The following is a 15,398-nucleotide window of genomic DNA, read 5'->3' as shown; positions in this document are numbered from 1 at the left end:
CCCCCCCCCAATGTCTCTAATAGGTTATATCGCCACAATGAATTTTGTTTTGCTACCGCGCGTGGTGTATGATAATTATCTTTTATGATGTGGGCAAGTATGCTATTTTTTATCTACCGGTGTATTTATCTCGATCTCGGGTTTTTGGTGCGCACGATCAAGGAATGATCTTGGGTTTTGAGTTTTGGATGCTTTTGTTTGGTCCTTGAACAGAATGTTAATGGAAAAAAGAACTTGGTAAAAAAGATTTTTATGTCTTGCAAAATAGTCATATCCATACCCAAAATACCACTTCAAGTTCTCTGATATTTTGATTGCTCAATACCCAAAATTAAAGATAAGCTAGGATTGGGACCGGTTTTTGCTAATAAGTAGTCACCTTAACTGCACTGGTTGGTCCTTACAAATCTCCTGGGTTAGAGCTGATAAGAATTCTATAAGATCCCTTAATGGACAACCTTGAAGAAGGTCAGAACCTGATCTTTATGACCTAAGAAGAAACATGACACCGCTACTGTCACTTCATCAACTTAGCTTTAAAACTGCATCCATTCTTGCACTCCATAAGAGATTCATCATGCATCATCAATACAATCTGAGCACATAGAACATCATATCAGCATCCAGAAAAAAGAAAAAAAAAACATAACCGCATGTGATTAGACAGAACAAAGAGTGTTGCAGGATTCATTAAAGTTTGTAAATTGGCCATTCATGTGAAAACACTATCACTATCATAAGAAAAATCAACCCAGCATTAAGATATTCCCCTTTTGCCTAACTCCAAAAAGAAGACATGATTGATAGTTTACATCACTCACTGAATGCAAGACATTGAACAACTCTTATGACTAGAGATAGATGTGCAAATCCACAATGCAACAAGATTGAAAGGACACAGCTCTATGTAAATCAGTCACTAAGTATCAAATCACTGAGAGAGAGGATAGAGTCTTTGACTAGAGAAAGTACCTTGGATGGTCCAAATGGAGCGTCCTGAAGCTGAAAGCATCGAATTGAGCAAAGCAGAAGCAGTGGCCGTGTGGTACGGCAGCATCGTCTCGACGCAGCAGCTCAATTCCACCGGAGATCTTTTCAATTTCAAAATGCATAAATCAAAACTGAGTTAAAACCGCCGACGCAAATCAATGTTTCGGTTTCACTGTGTGTTGTTTTACCTGAAAATGCGGTTAGAGAGAGGGCTCTGTTTAGGCATCCTAAACGTAGATCGCGCAGAAGAAGGCGTAGGCTTCGTCGACCTTAACGCGGCAACGGCGGCTCGACCAACACCGGAACGGAGGACGGATCTGGCGGCGGACATTGATGGTTTCCGATTAATCTCGTTGGATTTTTCGGATTTAGGGTTTTTTCTGGGTTTGTAGGTTTCGCTTGGGTCAACGCAACTAATAAGTATTTTGTTACACGAGCGTGTGCATGTCACGTGACTAAGACCATGTCATAAAATTCTATACAAATCTGTTGTCGGTGGTTTTCACTTTTCACAANAACACCGGAACGGAGGACGGATCTAGCGGCGGACATTGATGGTTTCCGATTAATCTCGTTGGATTTTTCGGATTTAGGGTTTTTTCTGGGTTTGTAGGTTTCGCTTGGGTCAACGCAACTAATAAGTATTTTGTTACACGAGCGTGTGCATGTCACGTGACTAAGACCATGTCATAAAATTCTATACAAATCTGTTGTCGGTGGTTTTCACTTTTCACAAAGCAAATAAAGAGAAAATTATTAACATTAGAGTATGTGCAATAGATTTTGCTTTATTGTGTTTGTTCTTGTTCGTTTTGATTTCAAAACTTTATACAAGACAAAAGAAGAATAGAGGATAGATGTTGAGCATCATTCATGGTTATGAAAAAAAACGTGGAATAATATAAACGTGGAGGGCAACCAATAAAGCCATTTACGGTTTTTAACTTTCTAAGCAAGATTGATGCTGCCGCCGGCTTCTCCGGTTCTCGGAGGAATACATCTGGTGTCGGGGGATAATGGTTCACTGGTAGAGGGGGCCGCTATCGAAGTTGGTACATTGGTTTCGCAGAAAGCACTTGTGAGATTAATTCGGAACAGAGCATTGAGTCTAGGCAGCGTGATGTGGGGCGGAGGTAATCCTACAGGCTAAGAGGTCTTACGCAAACGTTGCTCGTAAACACGTTTTTTCTCAGCAAAAGTTTGACATCGTGGAGGTTGATGGGCAGCAGAGAGTGATTGTCTCGAAGGAGGTTTTACATGACGCGAAACCTCTTTGGGAGGATTTTCTCATGGGTAAGTTTTTAAGCACAAAAGCTTCTCATGTGGGTAAGATACACATGATTGTTAACAAAATTTGGCGATTGGGTAATACTTCAACTTTGATTGATGTGTATGAGGTGAATGGCACGACTGTAAAGTTTCGAATCAGAAGTGAGAGTATGCGTAGAAGGGTCATAAACAAGGGTATGTGGAATATAATGGATACTCCAATGGTGGTTTCAAAATGGTCTCCGTTTGAGGAGGAAACTCAGCCTGCTCTGAAGTCGATCCCTTTGTGGGTCACATTATCTGATGTGCCTCCTTCTCTGTTTACTAATAAAGGCATGCAGTTCCTGGCGAGTGCTGTTGGTAAACCGGTTCGGTTGCACCCGAAAACTGATACTTGTACTAGCTTTAAGGTTGCTCAGATTCTGGTGGAGGCAGATTTAACAAAACCTCTGCCTAAAGATTTTGTTTTTATGGAAGAGGAAGAGGGGGAACTTGATGCTGTTATCAAATATGCTTACCCTTGGCTACCTCCAAAGTGTGTTGGCTGTGGCAAGTGGGGCCATTTAAAGGATACTTGTTTAGCGAAACCTCTGCAAGAGCTTGATCCCTCTACCTCTACTATCGCTCATGAATCAGAGCAGATGACATCACCAACGCTCCAAGCTGGTGTTTCCTCTGAAAACGGGGATAAGCAGATGACTCCTACTCAGGGTGACGCAGTCTCTACTTCGGATGTGGTTGTGGATGATATGCACTCGCAACAAGAGAAACTTTTGGGGACGTCTTTCATTCCACCGTTACGTCCATCGCTGCCTCGTGGCTCCAAAACAGCACACAAAGTAATTTCAAATCCTTCTACTCAACAACCTAGTGTCACATCTAGGGATCAGAGTAAACGGACCTCTTCCAAGCGATTTTAATGTCTGGGTTCTTTTGGAATGTTCGCGGATTAAATATAACTTCTAAACATTCCATTATCAAGAAATGGATTGATGATCAAAACTTTCAGTTTGGCTGTCTTATCGAAACTAGAGTGAAGGAGCGTAAGGCTTAGTGGTTGGGTGTGAAGTTGTTTAGAGATTGGTCGCTACTAATGAACTATGAGCATAGTACTTGTGGGCGTTTGTGGGTGGTGTGGCGTTATAATGTTAGTCTTACTCCCGTGTTCAAGAGTAGCCAACTTATCACGTGTTTGATTAAATTAGAGGGGGCAGAGGAGTTCTTTTGTTCTTTTGCCTACGGCTCTAATTTGATGGAAGAAAGGAAGGTCTTATGGGAGGATTTACGTAACCACAAGGACTCTCCGATGATGAGGGATAAGCCTTGGCTTATCTTTGGAGATTTTAATGAAACTTTGGTTGTTGAGGAACACTCTTGTGGTGATGATAGTCCAGGTGTTACAGAGGGCATGAGGGATTTTCAGTCGGTGGTGAACTATTGTTCTCTCGCCGATTTGCCCTCTCATGGTCCAGTATTTACTTGGTGTAACAAAAGAGAGAATGATCTCATCTCGAAAAAGTTGGATCGTGTTCTAGTGAATGAGGATTCGATCGCTTCATATCCGAAGGCCTATAATGTTTTTGATGCTGGTGGATGTTTAGATCATTCTCGTTGCAGGATAAACATTATTCCACAAGTTGCATCTAGACGAAGCTGTAAGCCGTTTAAGTTCGTTAATGCAATCGCTGAGATGAGTGAGTTTAAACCAGTGGTGGATGATTTTTGGGGTGGCACTGAAGCTATTCACATGTCTACTTCCTCTCTGTTTCGGTTTACTAAAAAACTCAAGGCCCTTAAGCCGAAACTTCGATGTCTGGCTCGTGACAAGATAGACCACTTGGTGCATAGAACAAAAGAAGCATATATTACACTTTGTGCGAAACAGGAATCAACATTATCAAACCCTTCTGCAGATGCACTGCTCGCAGAAAAAGTGGCATATGACCGTTGGTGTTTCCTTGCTGGTTTAGAAGAGAAATATTTGAAGCAGAAAGCTAAGATCCACTGATTAAAGGTGTGTGGCCATAATAGCAAGTCTTTCCATCGTGCAGTTCAGACGAGAGTGGCACAAAATATGATTCGGGAGGTTCAGACGCCTGATGGTAGTGTCGTTTCTGATATAGAAGAGATTAAGAAGGAAGCAGAGCGTCATTTTAAAGATTTTCTTCAGTTCATTCCGCCAGAGTTTGAAGGAGCTATGGTGGAGGAACTGTAGGATCTCATGCCGTTTAGATGTTCAGTGGAGGAGCAAAACAATCTTACTAAACCGGCCTTAGCGGATGAGATCAAAAAGGTTCTGTTTTCTATGCCATCGGATAAGTCACCGGGTCCGGATGGGTTTACCGCATAATTTTATAAAGCAGCTTGGGATATAATTGGTGAGGAGTTTGTGATTGCAGTCCAATCATTTTTTATCAAAGGTTTTTTACCTAAAGGTGCAAATGCTACTATCCTTGCTCTAATCCCTAAGAAGATGGAGGCAAAGGAAATGAAAGACTATAAGCCAATATCATGTTGTAACGTGATTTACAAAGTGATTTCTAAAATATTAGCAAACCGCCTCAAGGTACTTCTCCCTAAGTGTATTGCTTATAATCAATCGGCTTTTGTTAAGGACCGCCTCCTGATCGAGAATGTTCTCCTTGCCACTGAATTAGTCAAAGACTACCACAAAGATACAATATCCAGTAGGTGTGCCATCAAAATCGATATCTCGAAGGCATTTGATTCGGTTCAATGGCCTTTTCTTAAGAATGTGCTCTCTGCTTTGAATCTCCCATCCGAATTTGTGCATTGGCTCATGCTTTGTGTGACGACGGCTTCATTCTCTGTTCAAGTCAATGGGGAACTAGTGTGTTACTTCCAAAATGCTCGAGGGTTACGACAGGGATGCTCTCTCTCTCCCTACCTGTTTGTTATTGTTATGGATGTTCTCTCCAGGATGTTGGATAGGGCAGCGGGAAAACAGTTTGGTTACCATCCAAAGTGTCAGCAGCTTGGTGTCACTCATTTAAGTTTTGCGGATGACCTTATGGTCCTCTCTGATGGTAATGTGAGATCTGGCCTGAAAATAAGCATGGAGAAATCCACAATCTACTTAGGTGGTCTTTCGGAGTTAGATTGTCAAGAGATTCAAAGAAGTTTCAGTTTTGCGGTAGGTCAGTTACCGGTTCGGTACTTAGGCCTGCCTTTGGTTACCAAACGTCTCACTTCATCCGACTACTCGCCACTACTTGAACATTTAAAGAAGAAAATCAGCTCCTGGACAGCCCAGTTTCTCTCGTTTGCAAGCCGTCTAAATCTGATTTACTTGGTTCTTTGGAGTTTATGTAACTTCTGGCTCTCGGCATTTAGGCTCCCTCGACAGTGTATAACTGAGATAGATCAATTATGTTATGCTTTTCTTTGGTTTGGCCCAGATTTAAACCCTCACAAAGCTAAGGTCGCATGGGGAACTATCTGCACTCCTACAAAAGAAGGTGGACTGGGATTACGGTCATTAAAGGAGATGAATGATGTTTGTTGCTTAAAGTTGATTTGGCGTATCGTTTCTTCAGGGGAGTCTCTGTGGGTCAAATGGGTGGACACATATCTTTTCAAATAGGCACACTTTTGGTGTGTGAAAGCTACATCCGTTGGTTCTTGGATGTGGAGGAAACTACTAAAGTTCAGGCCACTGACAGCACTTTTATGTCGAAACGAAGTAAATAATGGGCTCCGCACTTTCTTCTGGTTTGATAATTGGTCGAGTCTTGGTCGGTTGGTTGATGTTGTAGGGGAGAGAGGAAGCATCGACATGGGGATAAGTACACATATGACTGTCGCTGATGCGTGGGGGTAGACGACATCGACGGCGATACCGCCTGCAACAATTTAATCAAATTGAAGAAGAACTCTCGATGCAGCGGAATCTCTCCAACTCCCGCACTGATGTTGTTCTTTGGAAAGGAAAAACTGTTGCACTAGTTGTACCAAAATATTTTTGTACAAACAAACTGCTGCACTAGTTGTACCAAAATATTTGTGTACAAACAAACTGCTGCACCAGTTTAACAAACTGGTGGACTAGTTGTACCAAAATATTTTTGTTTTTGAATATAATTTATTATAACATTAAAATAAAATAAAAAAGAAAGAAGAATAAAGATTAAATTAACATTAGAGTATTAGCGTAACAAGCATTACTATATTTATTCTTTCAAAATTTATATGCAAACAAATTATATTTTTGACAGATAAACCATATCATAACTTAGCTTGACAAAAAGAAACACTCGAAGATATATTAAAGCAAATATTTCTTAATTTTATTGTTTCATGTGGGCATGCTTATGGAGTGAACTGATCTCCTTGCTCTTCCCCGAACATCTCGGGGTGTTGGTTCGAATCGTATGGATTCTTGAAGTTGGATTTCTTCTCGTTGTAACCGGTGGGCTTGTAGTTGTAATAGTGATTCTGGTAGAAGCTGCCGTGATTTCTGTCGTCGTCAAGGTCGTAGTAGTATTTACCATTCGCCATATACCTCGTATCGCTCATTCCTTGTCTCTCTACGTTGTTGCTATAACCCTTGTACGCCTCCTTCTCTCTCTTCTCCGCCCCGTAAGTGTTGGAGTTTCCGTAGTAGCTCATGTCCTTGTTGCCATAACCCTTGTACGCCTCCTTCTCCCTCGTATCCGTCCCGTAAGTATCGGGGTTTCCGTAGTAGACCGTGTCCCTGTTGTTGTCGTAAATCTCGGTCGGCTTAGGATAGCTATCTCTGTAGTTCTTGTAAGATTCTTGGGTTTGATCCGTTTCGCTTAGGCTTGGGGTGGAGAAAGAGTCGTCGTAGTTAACGGTCTCCTCGTTCTTGTTATTGTTCAACGTCTCTTCATTGTTGTTGTTGGTTGTCTCGTGACCGTACAAGCCGTACCCGTTTTCTGACTGGGGGATAAAAGCAGGGTTCTGGTCATCTTGCTCTTTCTTCTCGTTGGTTTGGTTAGGGACAAGACTGTTAGGGTTTTGTTCTGTGGGGTTTTCTCTTTGAAACTTACCAAAGGAGTAGCTGTCTCTTGCATTGATTTGGGTGGAGAAAAGAACAAGTGTTAAGCAGAAAAAGAGGAGGCATGAGCTAGTAGAAAAAGCCATGGTGATGTGAGTGTTATGGGTTTGTGAGAGAAAGTGGGAGTGTTTATATATAGGAAAGGGTTTTCTTTTTTTTCTTTTCCTTTTGATTAATTTAACTCCTTTTAAAAAATTAATAGAGTGTAAATGGTTAGGTGCAAGTAAAGAGTGGATTGGTAATAATGGTTGATGGCGAGTCCATTTAGAAGAGATGAATTTTCAAAGAGTTAGTTCGACTTTTGGTGGCGCCTTTGTAGTTATTTTATCAGAAAATGGTAACTAATCAAACCGATTATGTAAAATTCTAATACCTAATATTATGAGGTTTGTTAAAACACATATGGACAATGAACATGAGCATCATGCTCTAAAAGGATGGGGTTGTAGTATATATTATTAGTGTTTATGCAAATGATTCATTTGGCGAACAATATATACCAAAAGCCTACATCAAAACGTTCTACACGTAATAACAGTTGAAAAATTATCAATGACTTGATGAACTTTTTACCTCAAAAAACATGTTTTGAAACGGAAGAAACTTGTCAAAAACGATAGTGCAATTTTGTACTACTTCTCTTTGGTACGCTCTGCCCTCTTCGCTGCATATCGTGTAAACCATTCAGAATCTAGATATACCTATAGAGCTCTAATCCAAAGATATGAGTGCTCTGTTGTGACTTTGTGAGTCGTGTGACCCAACGTACGTTCTCTCAGTTTTATTTTATTTTAGTTACGTTCTCTCAGTTTAGCTAAAGCGTAAGTGTTAAATTGTTAATTGTTTCCACATGCACCCAAAAAATGAAAATCATACTGCTTATTTGTATTGGGGATTATTTTTCTTTCTCTATTATCACTATAGTAGTTATTTTCTCTTGGAGGAAGAAGAAAATTAGTTGACTTAATGAACAATAAAAGGAAATTTGTTTTTGTTTTTTTGTCTCTATATGTCAACCAATAAAAAGAAAATTAGTTGACAACAAAAAAAGAGGGGTGAAAATGAAGTTGCAATGGCAAAGTCACCACAATAGGGACACCGATATGAATTGAATCGTACTACTATACGTTTTCCGAGCCTAAAGCATGCATCTACGTTTGTTTTCCTTTTTTCAATATCTTTGATAGAAGAAACATCTAATATACCGGATTTAAGAAACTGTTGGTTTGGTTCTCACTAACATCGATCAATAAATAAGCAAACATAGCTTGTTCGTAATTCTTAAATATTTTACCTAATAAAATTAAATGCTTGACAAAAGTTTCAAGCTTCATTTGACTTCTGTGAGTATGGGGAAGAGAGTTGGTACTTCTCCTTTTCGGACAATATTAAGATAGATCTCAACTACCGAATTAAGAAAACGATAATAAACGGCTCCACACAAATCTTTTAGGGGGAAAGATAAAATACACGTATTCATAAAAATAAAATAAAGATTTGGTTAATGATTTAGACCCACAAGATAGTACAAGCAAAGGGTGAGATCATCCATTTGTTAGATTTTGTCAAAGTATTTGGGAGTAGCATGACTTGCCGTTGGAACTAACTAATAAAGATTGGTGGGTTGAAGAGATAGTGAATGATAGGGAAGCTTGCCCAAATCACTTATCCTCCTCACTGCAAAATGCACAACCATATACACACTATTATTCCGCTAATTAGCTAGTTAAGTTACATCATAACTATCAATTTCTCTATCCTACACAAAAATTGAAAAAAAAAAAAAAAACCAAAAAATAGTAGCAGTCGGCAACGTACTATTCTGCTCAATATTATACACTAGTAGTACTACTACCACTATTCAAAAGTCCATAATTCCAGTACTAGTAAGTGTAATAGCACTAATCAAAGTCCTTTCTTGTTGGTTGTGACAAATTGACAATAAGCACCATCCAACCTTATAAAGTTTTAAGTTTAAAGCGAAGACAAATGAATCCCCAAAACTAGTTGAGTTTCTCTATTTTGTGACGACGACCCAATCCAAACATATTAACCCCTAAAAAACCAAACCGGATCAAATCGAACCAATTCAAACCAAACAACTAACCCGTTTTTATGTCTCTTCTTCTTTTTTAATAGTACAAAACAGAAACACAGATATTGGTTTTACAATAAAAATTCAATAAGCGTCTTTTACAGATTGATTACTCAGGAATAGGATCCCATAACAAGAGAGTAAAGAGAAGCAAATTAGGAACCAAAAGAGGAATATAAGGATTCACTTCGTTCACCAATCTCTTCCTCCTCAGCCTCTTCCTCGCGTACTCTATCCTCTCCTCTTTGCCCCATCTCCCTTCCTCCACCGCCATGATCGCCGCCGGCGGCTGATAATACGGGCAATTCGACCTCCAGGTGGTATCAGGAAGCCCGAGTCTCGATACCCTTTTGATGAATTGAGAAACCCACCATTGACGACGGAGATGCTTCTGCGAATAGACCGGAGGGTAATCCCACGAGGTGTAGCTTGGGATTAGGGCTCCGATCAAGAATTGGGAGTGAAGTGATGGTTTTGTTGTTGGGTTTGTGAGTATGTGTGTCACCGCTTGTAGTCTCTGTTCCCATGTCGTCTCCTCCATTGTTTTGGANGATCGCCGCCGGCGGCTGATAATACGGGCAATTCGACCTCCAGGTGGTATCAGGAAGCCCGAGTCTCGATACCCTTTTGATGAATTGAGAAACCCACCATTGACGACGGAGATGCTTCTGCGAATAGACCGGAGGGTAATCCCACGAGGTGTAGCTTGGGATTAGGGCTCCGATCAAGAATTGGGAGTGAAGTGATGGTTTTGTTGTTGGGTTTGTGAGTATGTGTGTCACCGCTTGTAGTCTCTGTTCCCATGTCGTCTCCTCCATTGTTTTGGAATCAAGATTACTTTGAATGGCAGAGACAGAGAGAGAGAGAGAGAGATTAATTTTTGGTATTATCGGACTCTTTCCGGTTTAATGTAGACTTGCGCATTAAACCGGAGATAACCGGTTGATTTGAGACAAAACAGAACACTGAGCCTAACTAAAAAAAAAAAAAAACCATTCTTGCAACAAAAGTGAACAAGTTTTACAAGTCTACTTCCATAAGTCATCATTGTCAACTTGTGACATTCCCAAAAGTTAGCAGGAAGTAATCATCATAATAAATCAACTAAAGATAAGAACTTTACTTAACCAACAAGCAAATAAAAACACACATAATAATAATAATAAACCAAAAGAACCCTAGAGAGCAATGTCTAGCAACATGTCTTTCATTGCATAGATGTCCCTTCCTTGCGAACGGTGATGATTGTTTTGCACTGCTGAAGCGCCTTTCATGGAGTTTCCTTCAACACATGGGACAACCGTCGCAGATGCAACCGATGTGGTCTCTTCGGTTAACGGGAAACCAAACAGCCTGCACCTGCCTGAACCTCCGTGATGATCCTCCAGGCGTGCGTTTGGACTGTTCGAGTTGGTTAGCAGTACGGAAGAAGGTGATGATGACGCAGATGGGGGGAGGATACGGGTGCTAAAGTTCTGGAACGGCCCACACCATATGTTCCTTTGGCTCAACCCATGCTGCCGATGATGATCGGTTATTGAGTAAGCGGGAACTGTTTCTTGACCTTGCAAGACCTTATGGAACCCATAAGAGTCGTTAAATTCTGTTCCTTTGAAGCGGCCTCTCCTAGCACCGGCTCCACCATCCGAAGAAGTGTTGATAAAACCCGGTAAAATTTCTTGACCTTGCAAGACCCTCTGGAATCTCATAGATTCCTCAAAGTCTGTGGCGCGAATTCCCTCTGAAACAGTAGCAGAAAACATAAAAAGACTATAGGCGAGGTCACATTATATAAGCGGTAGGATGTGTTTTGTCGAGTAGATATTATACCAGAGACAGGAATATCAGGCTTTCCTGAGGAAAAGCCAATCCTGCTTCTCTTGGGACCAGTTGTTACGAAGCTGCCTGAATTGGAGATTGAACCAGATGGTTCGATCTCCCATGGCGAGACACGCTGTTGATGCCCATTTGCCTCAATGTCATCCCACCTTACCTGAATATGACATCAAACACACAGTTTCAGTGCGAACACTAATCTTATGGGAAATATATATATAATAAACAACAGTTTAATAGCTAGTGACTTCTTTCAAGATCATAAGTAATAGCTTACCAAAAGGCATCTCCATTTAGAACCAGGCCACCTGATAGGATCCAAATCGCTGATTCCAGTTATAATCCCAGGGGATCTGACCAAACAGGCTAAACATTTTAGAAAGATGAGCATATTAAACATAAGGTGTGGCAATGTTCACTTAAAGCTTGAGCTATAACCTTCTCTCAGAAGCATCTTCAGACTCAACCCTTGCTTTGAATCTCATACCGATACAAAATGGATAGTCAACAATCTTCAAGAACTTAGGTGCAGGAATTATGAAATTTGACCAGCTTGCCCTGAAAATATTTTACCAATTACAATTCCAGTAAACTTAGTATTAATGCAAACTTTATCACTATAGTTGTTTCAACAAACATAGTATATATTACACAATAGTGGTTCCAAAGTTGCTAAGACCTAGATTAGAATAAACTCCCAGGAAACAATACACAACAGTGGTTCCAAAGTTGTGGTTGGGACTTACTTGGGGTTGTAGTATATGCTGAAAACGCTATAGGTCGATATGGCATGAGCTACTTCAGAGAAATTGTTGTGGTTCATATTCTGATTATACTTAGCCGAGAGAGCAGCGGTGCCTTCGATTTGAGAAGCTCTTCTAACTCCCAGTCGCAGTTTGCCATCATCGCCTCTATATCAGAGAAACACATATATATCACAAATCCTCTAACAGGAAACCAAAGAGTTTGTGTAGTGGGAAAACATAGAAGCATATTCTTTTTTACTACCTAAGGAAAAGCACAGCATCACCGGAGACAAGCTTCTTCTTGTTCACAAATGCACTCCACCCGGTAGTGAGCAAATGCCTCCTAGGTTGCCCTAAAAAGTCACTCTAACCATTCAAGATTTCCATTTACTATCTCAAGGAACAAAAAAAAGCATCACAAAGCAACAAACTCACCTCGATAAATGTGGCGAAATCGCCACTCCAGGCCATGAAGATCCCTAGCAAGAAGCTCCTGAGAAGGCCGGGGCTGGCTATAGTCCTACATAACAATGTGAATGAATATGCAGTTAAATCTCTCAATCTGACCTTACAGGAAAACAGAACTAAAACCATAGGAAAGTAGTCTTACTACAGAAGATACAGAATGTAATGTTTTAGAATATTGAGAGTAAGTACCAGAGGAGGGAAGCAATCCTCAGCAGCTCGGCGAGGAACAGAGAAGCCACCATGGGTGCTTGTATCAGAAGCAGTGAGGGTTTTGCAAAACATGTGAGGAGTACTTGACCTCTTAAGAACTTCATAATCTTCCTCTCCAGCATCAACATCTATAATTCCTTCACGCACCTTCCTCTCAATGTCCTGTATAATAACAACAATCAACTCAAAATCTCTAAAGCTCGAGCCACCGTTCACGCTCTCTCTTGTTCCAAGACTCGAGAGCTAAAAAAAGGAAACACTCACCTCAGACTCAGGAAGAAGAGAGACTTGAGCATAAACTTCATCAGTAGTCGTCTCTGCCTACAAAATGAAAAAACCCCACATTTTGTTTATTAATCCTCACAGCACAACAACAACAAAAAACAACCTTTAAAAGGGATTTGTAATGTTCTGAACGCAATTGCCATCAACACTGAGCAAAAAAAGGAAACATTGAAATCAAATTCATAAGCACAAAAACTGCAGACAAGTTTTGGGGATTTCAAGAGTTCATAATCAAAATGCCACAAGAAGAAAACGCAAATGGAGCAAAAAGGGAAATTTTTTTCCACCTCCAACATAAATTCGTTTGTCTCAAACAATTCAATAACCAAGAGGCACAAATCTCCATACTTGTATCGAAAACCCCAACTTCAGATTCACCAAAACAAAAACTAAAAACTAAAAATCAGAAAAACAAAACAGAGCCCATATCTCTCTGCTTTGAGCGCAGAGGAATGAAGTAAACAAAAACAAAACAAAACAAAAAATAGAAAGAGAGAGAGAGAGAGAGAGAGAGAGAGAGAGAGATAAGGAGACATACGTGAAGCTTAACATCGAGAATACGACAGAACACGTGAGGAGGTAGCCCGTAAATCGCGGCGGAGAAATCGGGGGCTTGTTCCAAATGTCCCTGAGGGAAATACAACACAAGGCTTCCTCTTTTTGGGAGAGAGATGAGGGGTCCAGCACAAGCATGCCACAGCTCCAAACAAACACCTCCACCAGAGCTCGAAGACACCACGGAAGCAGACGCTGACGAAGACGAAGTAGGCGAGACTGACCCAGAAGCTGAAGACGGCGTTTGCGTTTGCGTTTCTTCCTCCTCCGCCTCCATCACGTTCAGATCGATTAAACCACCCATTAAAGAGAGCGAGCGAGAGAGAGAGAGAGAGATAAAGATAAGAGCTTTATTATTATAAAAAAAAGAGAAAAAAGATAGAAATTTTTTCAGAGGAGTTTCTTCATGACTTTACCCTCTCAGCCATAAGAGGAGAGACTAGCACAGTGATGAGTGAGTGAGTCTTTAAGCCGTGGAGAGCAAAAAAAAAAAAAAAAAAAGGTCAAAAAAAAGNTGTCGTCTCTTTGAATCAATTTTTTTCTTTCTATAATGGTGGGGAGAGATAAAAGAATGATTCAACAATACTGGTGGTGGCATGCTTTTAGGGATTGATGCACATTAGTGAATAGTTTTAAAATTATCTATTCATTATTATATATAGTAAGTAGTTCATGTGTTTTTGTGTTTGTGGTGTAGATTTGGATTACCGTTATACTCTCTACATTCTTTTTATACTATTATACTTCTCGTGATTATAATATAAAGTACGTGGGTACTTCAGTAGTTTAGTATTATAGGTTGAAAAGGTTTTTTATATGTACGCTGATTTTATTCGAATTTGGAACTAATTAGATAGATTTTGAATGTATATATTTAATAAATCCATCTGAATTTACGTAATTTATTAAGATAGATATATAATTGTGTGTTTAGAATGTTTTTAGGAGTTCATACTTCACAGCATTAGCACACATGGATCTAATACGATCTATCTATACACATCATCAAATCACATTGTTTCTTCCTTACTTCTCGTTGCATTTTTACTAAATTTTGAATTAGATTAGATGTTTACCAAAAACACCTTTGTACGAAAGAGATTTTTGATCATGAACCTATATTATTTATAAACGGCGAATAAATTGATGGATACACATAAGTCATCCGAATTTCTAAAATAAACCTATCTAATGATATTGTGAAAACAGGAAGAATTATTGCATAAGTACAGAGTGAGTAGGGTCCCATAAACGGTAGGACATATTGAAAGAAACAAATGGTCGAGATTATATATGTTTTTGGTAAGATGAGGTTTCGAAAATTCTTATAATTATGTCTACCCAGATGAGGAACTAACCTAATCATACCACATTTTGAATTATATTACATCTTAATACACATGCAAACAAAATTATTCTTCTTAATTTGCCTAGTTTATTATCATTAATTCACTCCTTTTGAATATAATCACTATGGCATTCTTGTGTTACATTTTCTCATAAATTTACTATAACAAAAGAGAAGAAATAAGATTAACTATGTTGTACTTAATGGAAACTAAATAAAGTATAGTTGATGAAAACACTTATGAAATCTATAAATTCATAGTTTAGTTTAATTGTACAACAATAAGTGTACAACAAACAAAGAAGTTAAACATAACCAAACCAACACACATGAAAAGTACCCAACATTTCGCCACAAGTACATCCTAGATATATTGTTTCTTTAATTGCCCATTGCGAGAATGAATCTCATCACAAAACCCACAATGCAGCAAACAAGAGAACAGACAATTGAAAAAGTACAAGTAAATACAAGAGACAGAGAAGGGTAGAAATGTAAGACTGAAGAATCTGTAAAAGGACAAGTAGAGAAAAAAGTGAGAAGAAGGTCTTAAATTGG

General features: G+C 39.6%; 4 protein-coding genes across 4 annotated transcripts; all 4 read right to left on the bottom strand.

Annotated features, from left to right (window-relative positions):
• LOC104700050 (protein NUCLEAR FUSION DEFECTIVE 6, chloroplastic/mitochondrial-like) lies at positions 222-1,435 on the bottom strand. Its single transcript, XM_010415495.2, has 3 exons — positions 1,179-1,435; positions 973-1,091; positions 222-595 (listed from the first exon to the last, which is right to left on the bottom strand). Exons 1-3 carry the CDS (start codon positions 1,319-1,321, stop codon positions 576-578), a joined length of 282 nt encoding a protein of 93 aa, XP_010413797.1. The 5' UTR covers positions 1,322-1,435; the 3' UTR covers positions 222-575.
• Positions 6,426-7,410, bottom strand: LOC104700049 (protein E6-like). The gene has a single exon (XM_010415494.1). The coding sequence runs from the start codon at positions 7,381-7,383 to the stop codon at positions 6,589-6,591; it is 795 nt and encodes a 264-aa protein (XP_010413796.1). The 5' UTR covers positions 7,384-7,410; the 3' UTR covers positions 6,426-6,588.
• LOC104700046 lies at positions 9,360-9,933 on the bottom strand. Its single transcript, XM_010415493.1, has one exon. The coding sequence runs from the start codon at positions 9,931-9,933 to the stop codon at positions 9,502-9,504; it is 432 nt and encodes a 143-aa protein (XP_010413795.1). The 3' UTR covers positions 9,360-9,501.
• LOC104700045 (auxin response factor 3) lies at positions 10,369-13,985 on the bottom strand. The gene is made up of 10 exons (XM_010415491.2): positions 13,476-13,985; positions 12,917-12,973; positions 12,632-12,814; positions 12,410-12,494; positions 12,237-12,327; positions 11,975-12,139; positions 11,667-11,786; positions 11,506-11,581; positions 11,223-11,385; positions 10,369-11,133 (listed from the first exon to the last, which is right to left on the bottom strand). The coding sequence occupies exons 1-10, from the start codon at positions 13,794-13,796 to the stop codon at positions 10,571-10,573; spliced, it is 1,824 nt and encodes a 607-aa protein (XP_010413793.1). The 5' UTR covers positions 13,797-13,985; the 3' UTR covers positions 10,369-10,570.

The sequence above is a fragment of the Camelina sativa genome, chromosome 7, assembly GCF_000633955.1.
Source record: "Camelina sativa cultivar DH55 chromosome 7, Cs, whole genome shotgun sequence".
Lineage (NCBI taxonomy): Eukaryota > Viridiplantae > Streptophyta > Magnoliopsida > Brassicales > Brassicaceae > Camelina > Camelina sativa.
Note: the sequence above shows the minus strand (reverse complement) of the source record. Positions and strands in the feature narration are given on the sequence as shown.

Excerpts from the sequence above, each read along its gene's own strand:
- LOC104700050 (XM_010415495.2), bottom strand. The coding sequence starts at position 1,321 with ATGTCCGCCGCCAGATCCGTCCTCCGTTCCGGTGTTGGTCGAGCCGCC. Across the intron at positions 1,092-1,178 it reads CTCTCTAACCGCATTTTCAG|ATCTCCGGTGGAATTGAGCT; the intron begins GTAAAACAACAC and ends GAAATTGAAAAG. Across the intron at positions 596-972 it reads CTCCATTTGGACCATCCAAG|ATTGTATTGATGATGCATGA; the intron begins GTACTTTCTCTA and ends CTATGTGCTCAG.
- LOC104700049 (XM_010415494.1), bottom strand. The coding sequence starts at position 7,383 with ATGGCTTTTTCTACTAGCTCATGCCTCCTCTTTTTCTGCTTAACACTT.
- LOC104700046 (XM_010415493.1), bottom strand. The coding sequence starts at position 9,933 with ATGGAGGAGACGACATGGGAACAGAGACTACAAGCGGTGACACACATA.
- LOC104700045 (XM_010415491.2), bottom strand. The coding sequence starts at position 13,796 with ATGGGTGGTTTAATCGATCTGAACGTGATGGAGGCGGAGGAGGAAGAA. Across the intron at positions 12,974-13,475 it reads TTCTCGATGTTAAGCTTCAC|GCAGAGACGACTACTGATGA; the intron begins GTATGTCTCCTT and ends TTCATTTTGTAG. Across the intron at positions 12,140-12,236 it reads GATGCTGTGCTTTTCCTTAG|AGGCGATGATGGCAAACTGC; the intron begins GTAGTAAAAAAG and ends TCTCTGATATAG.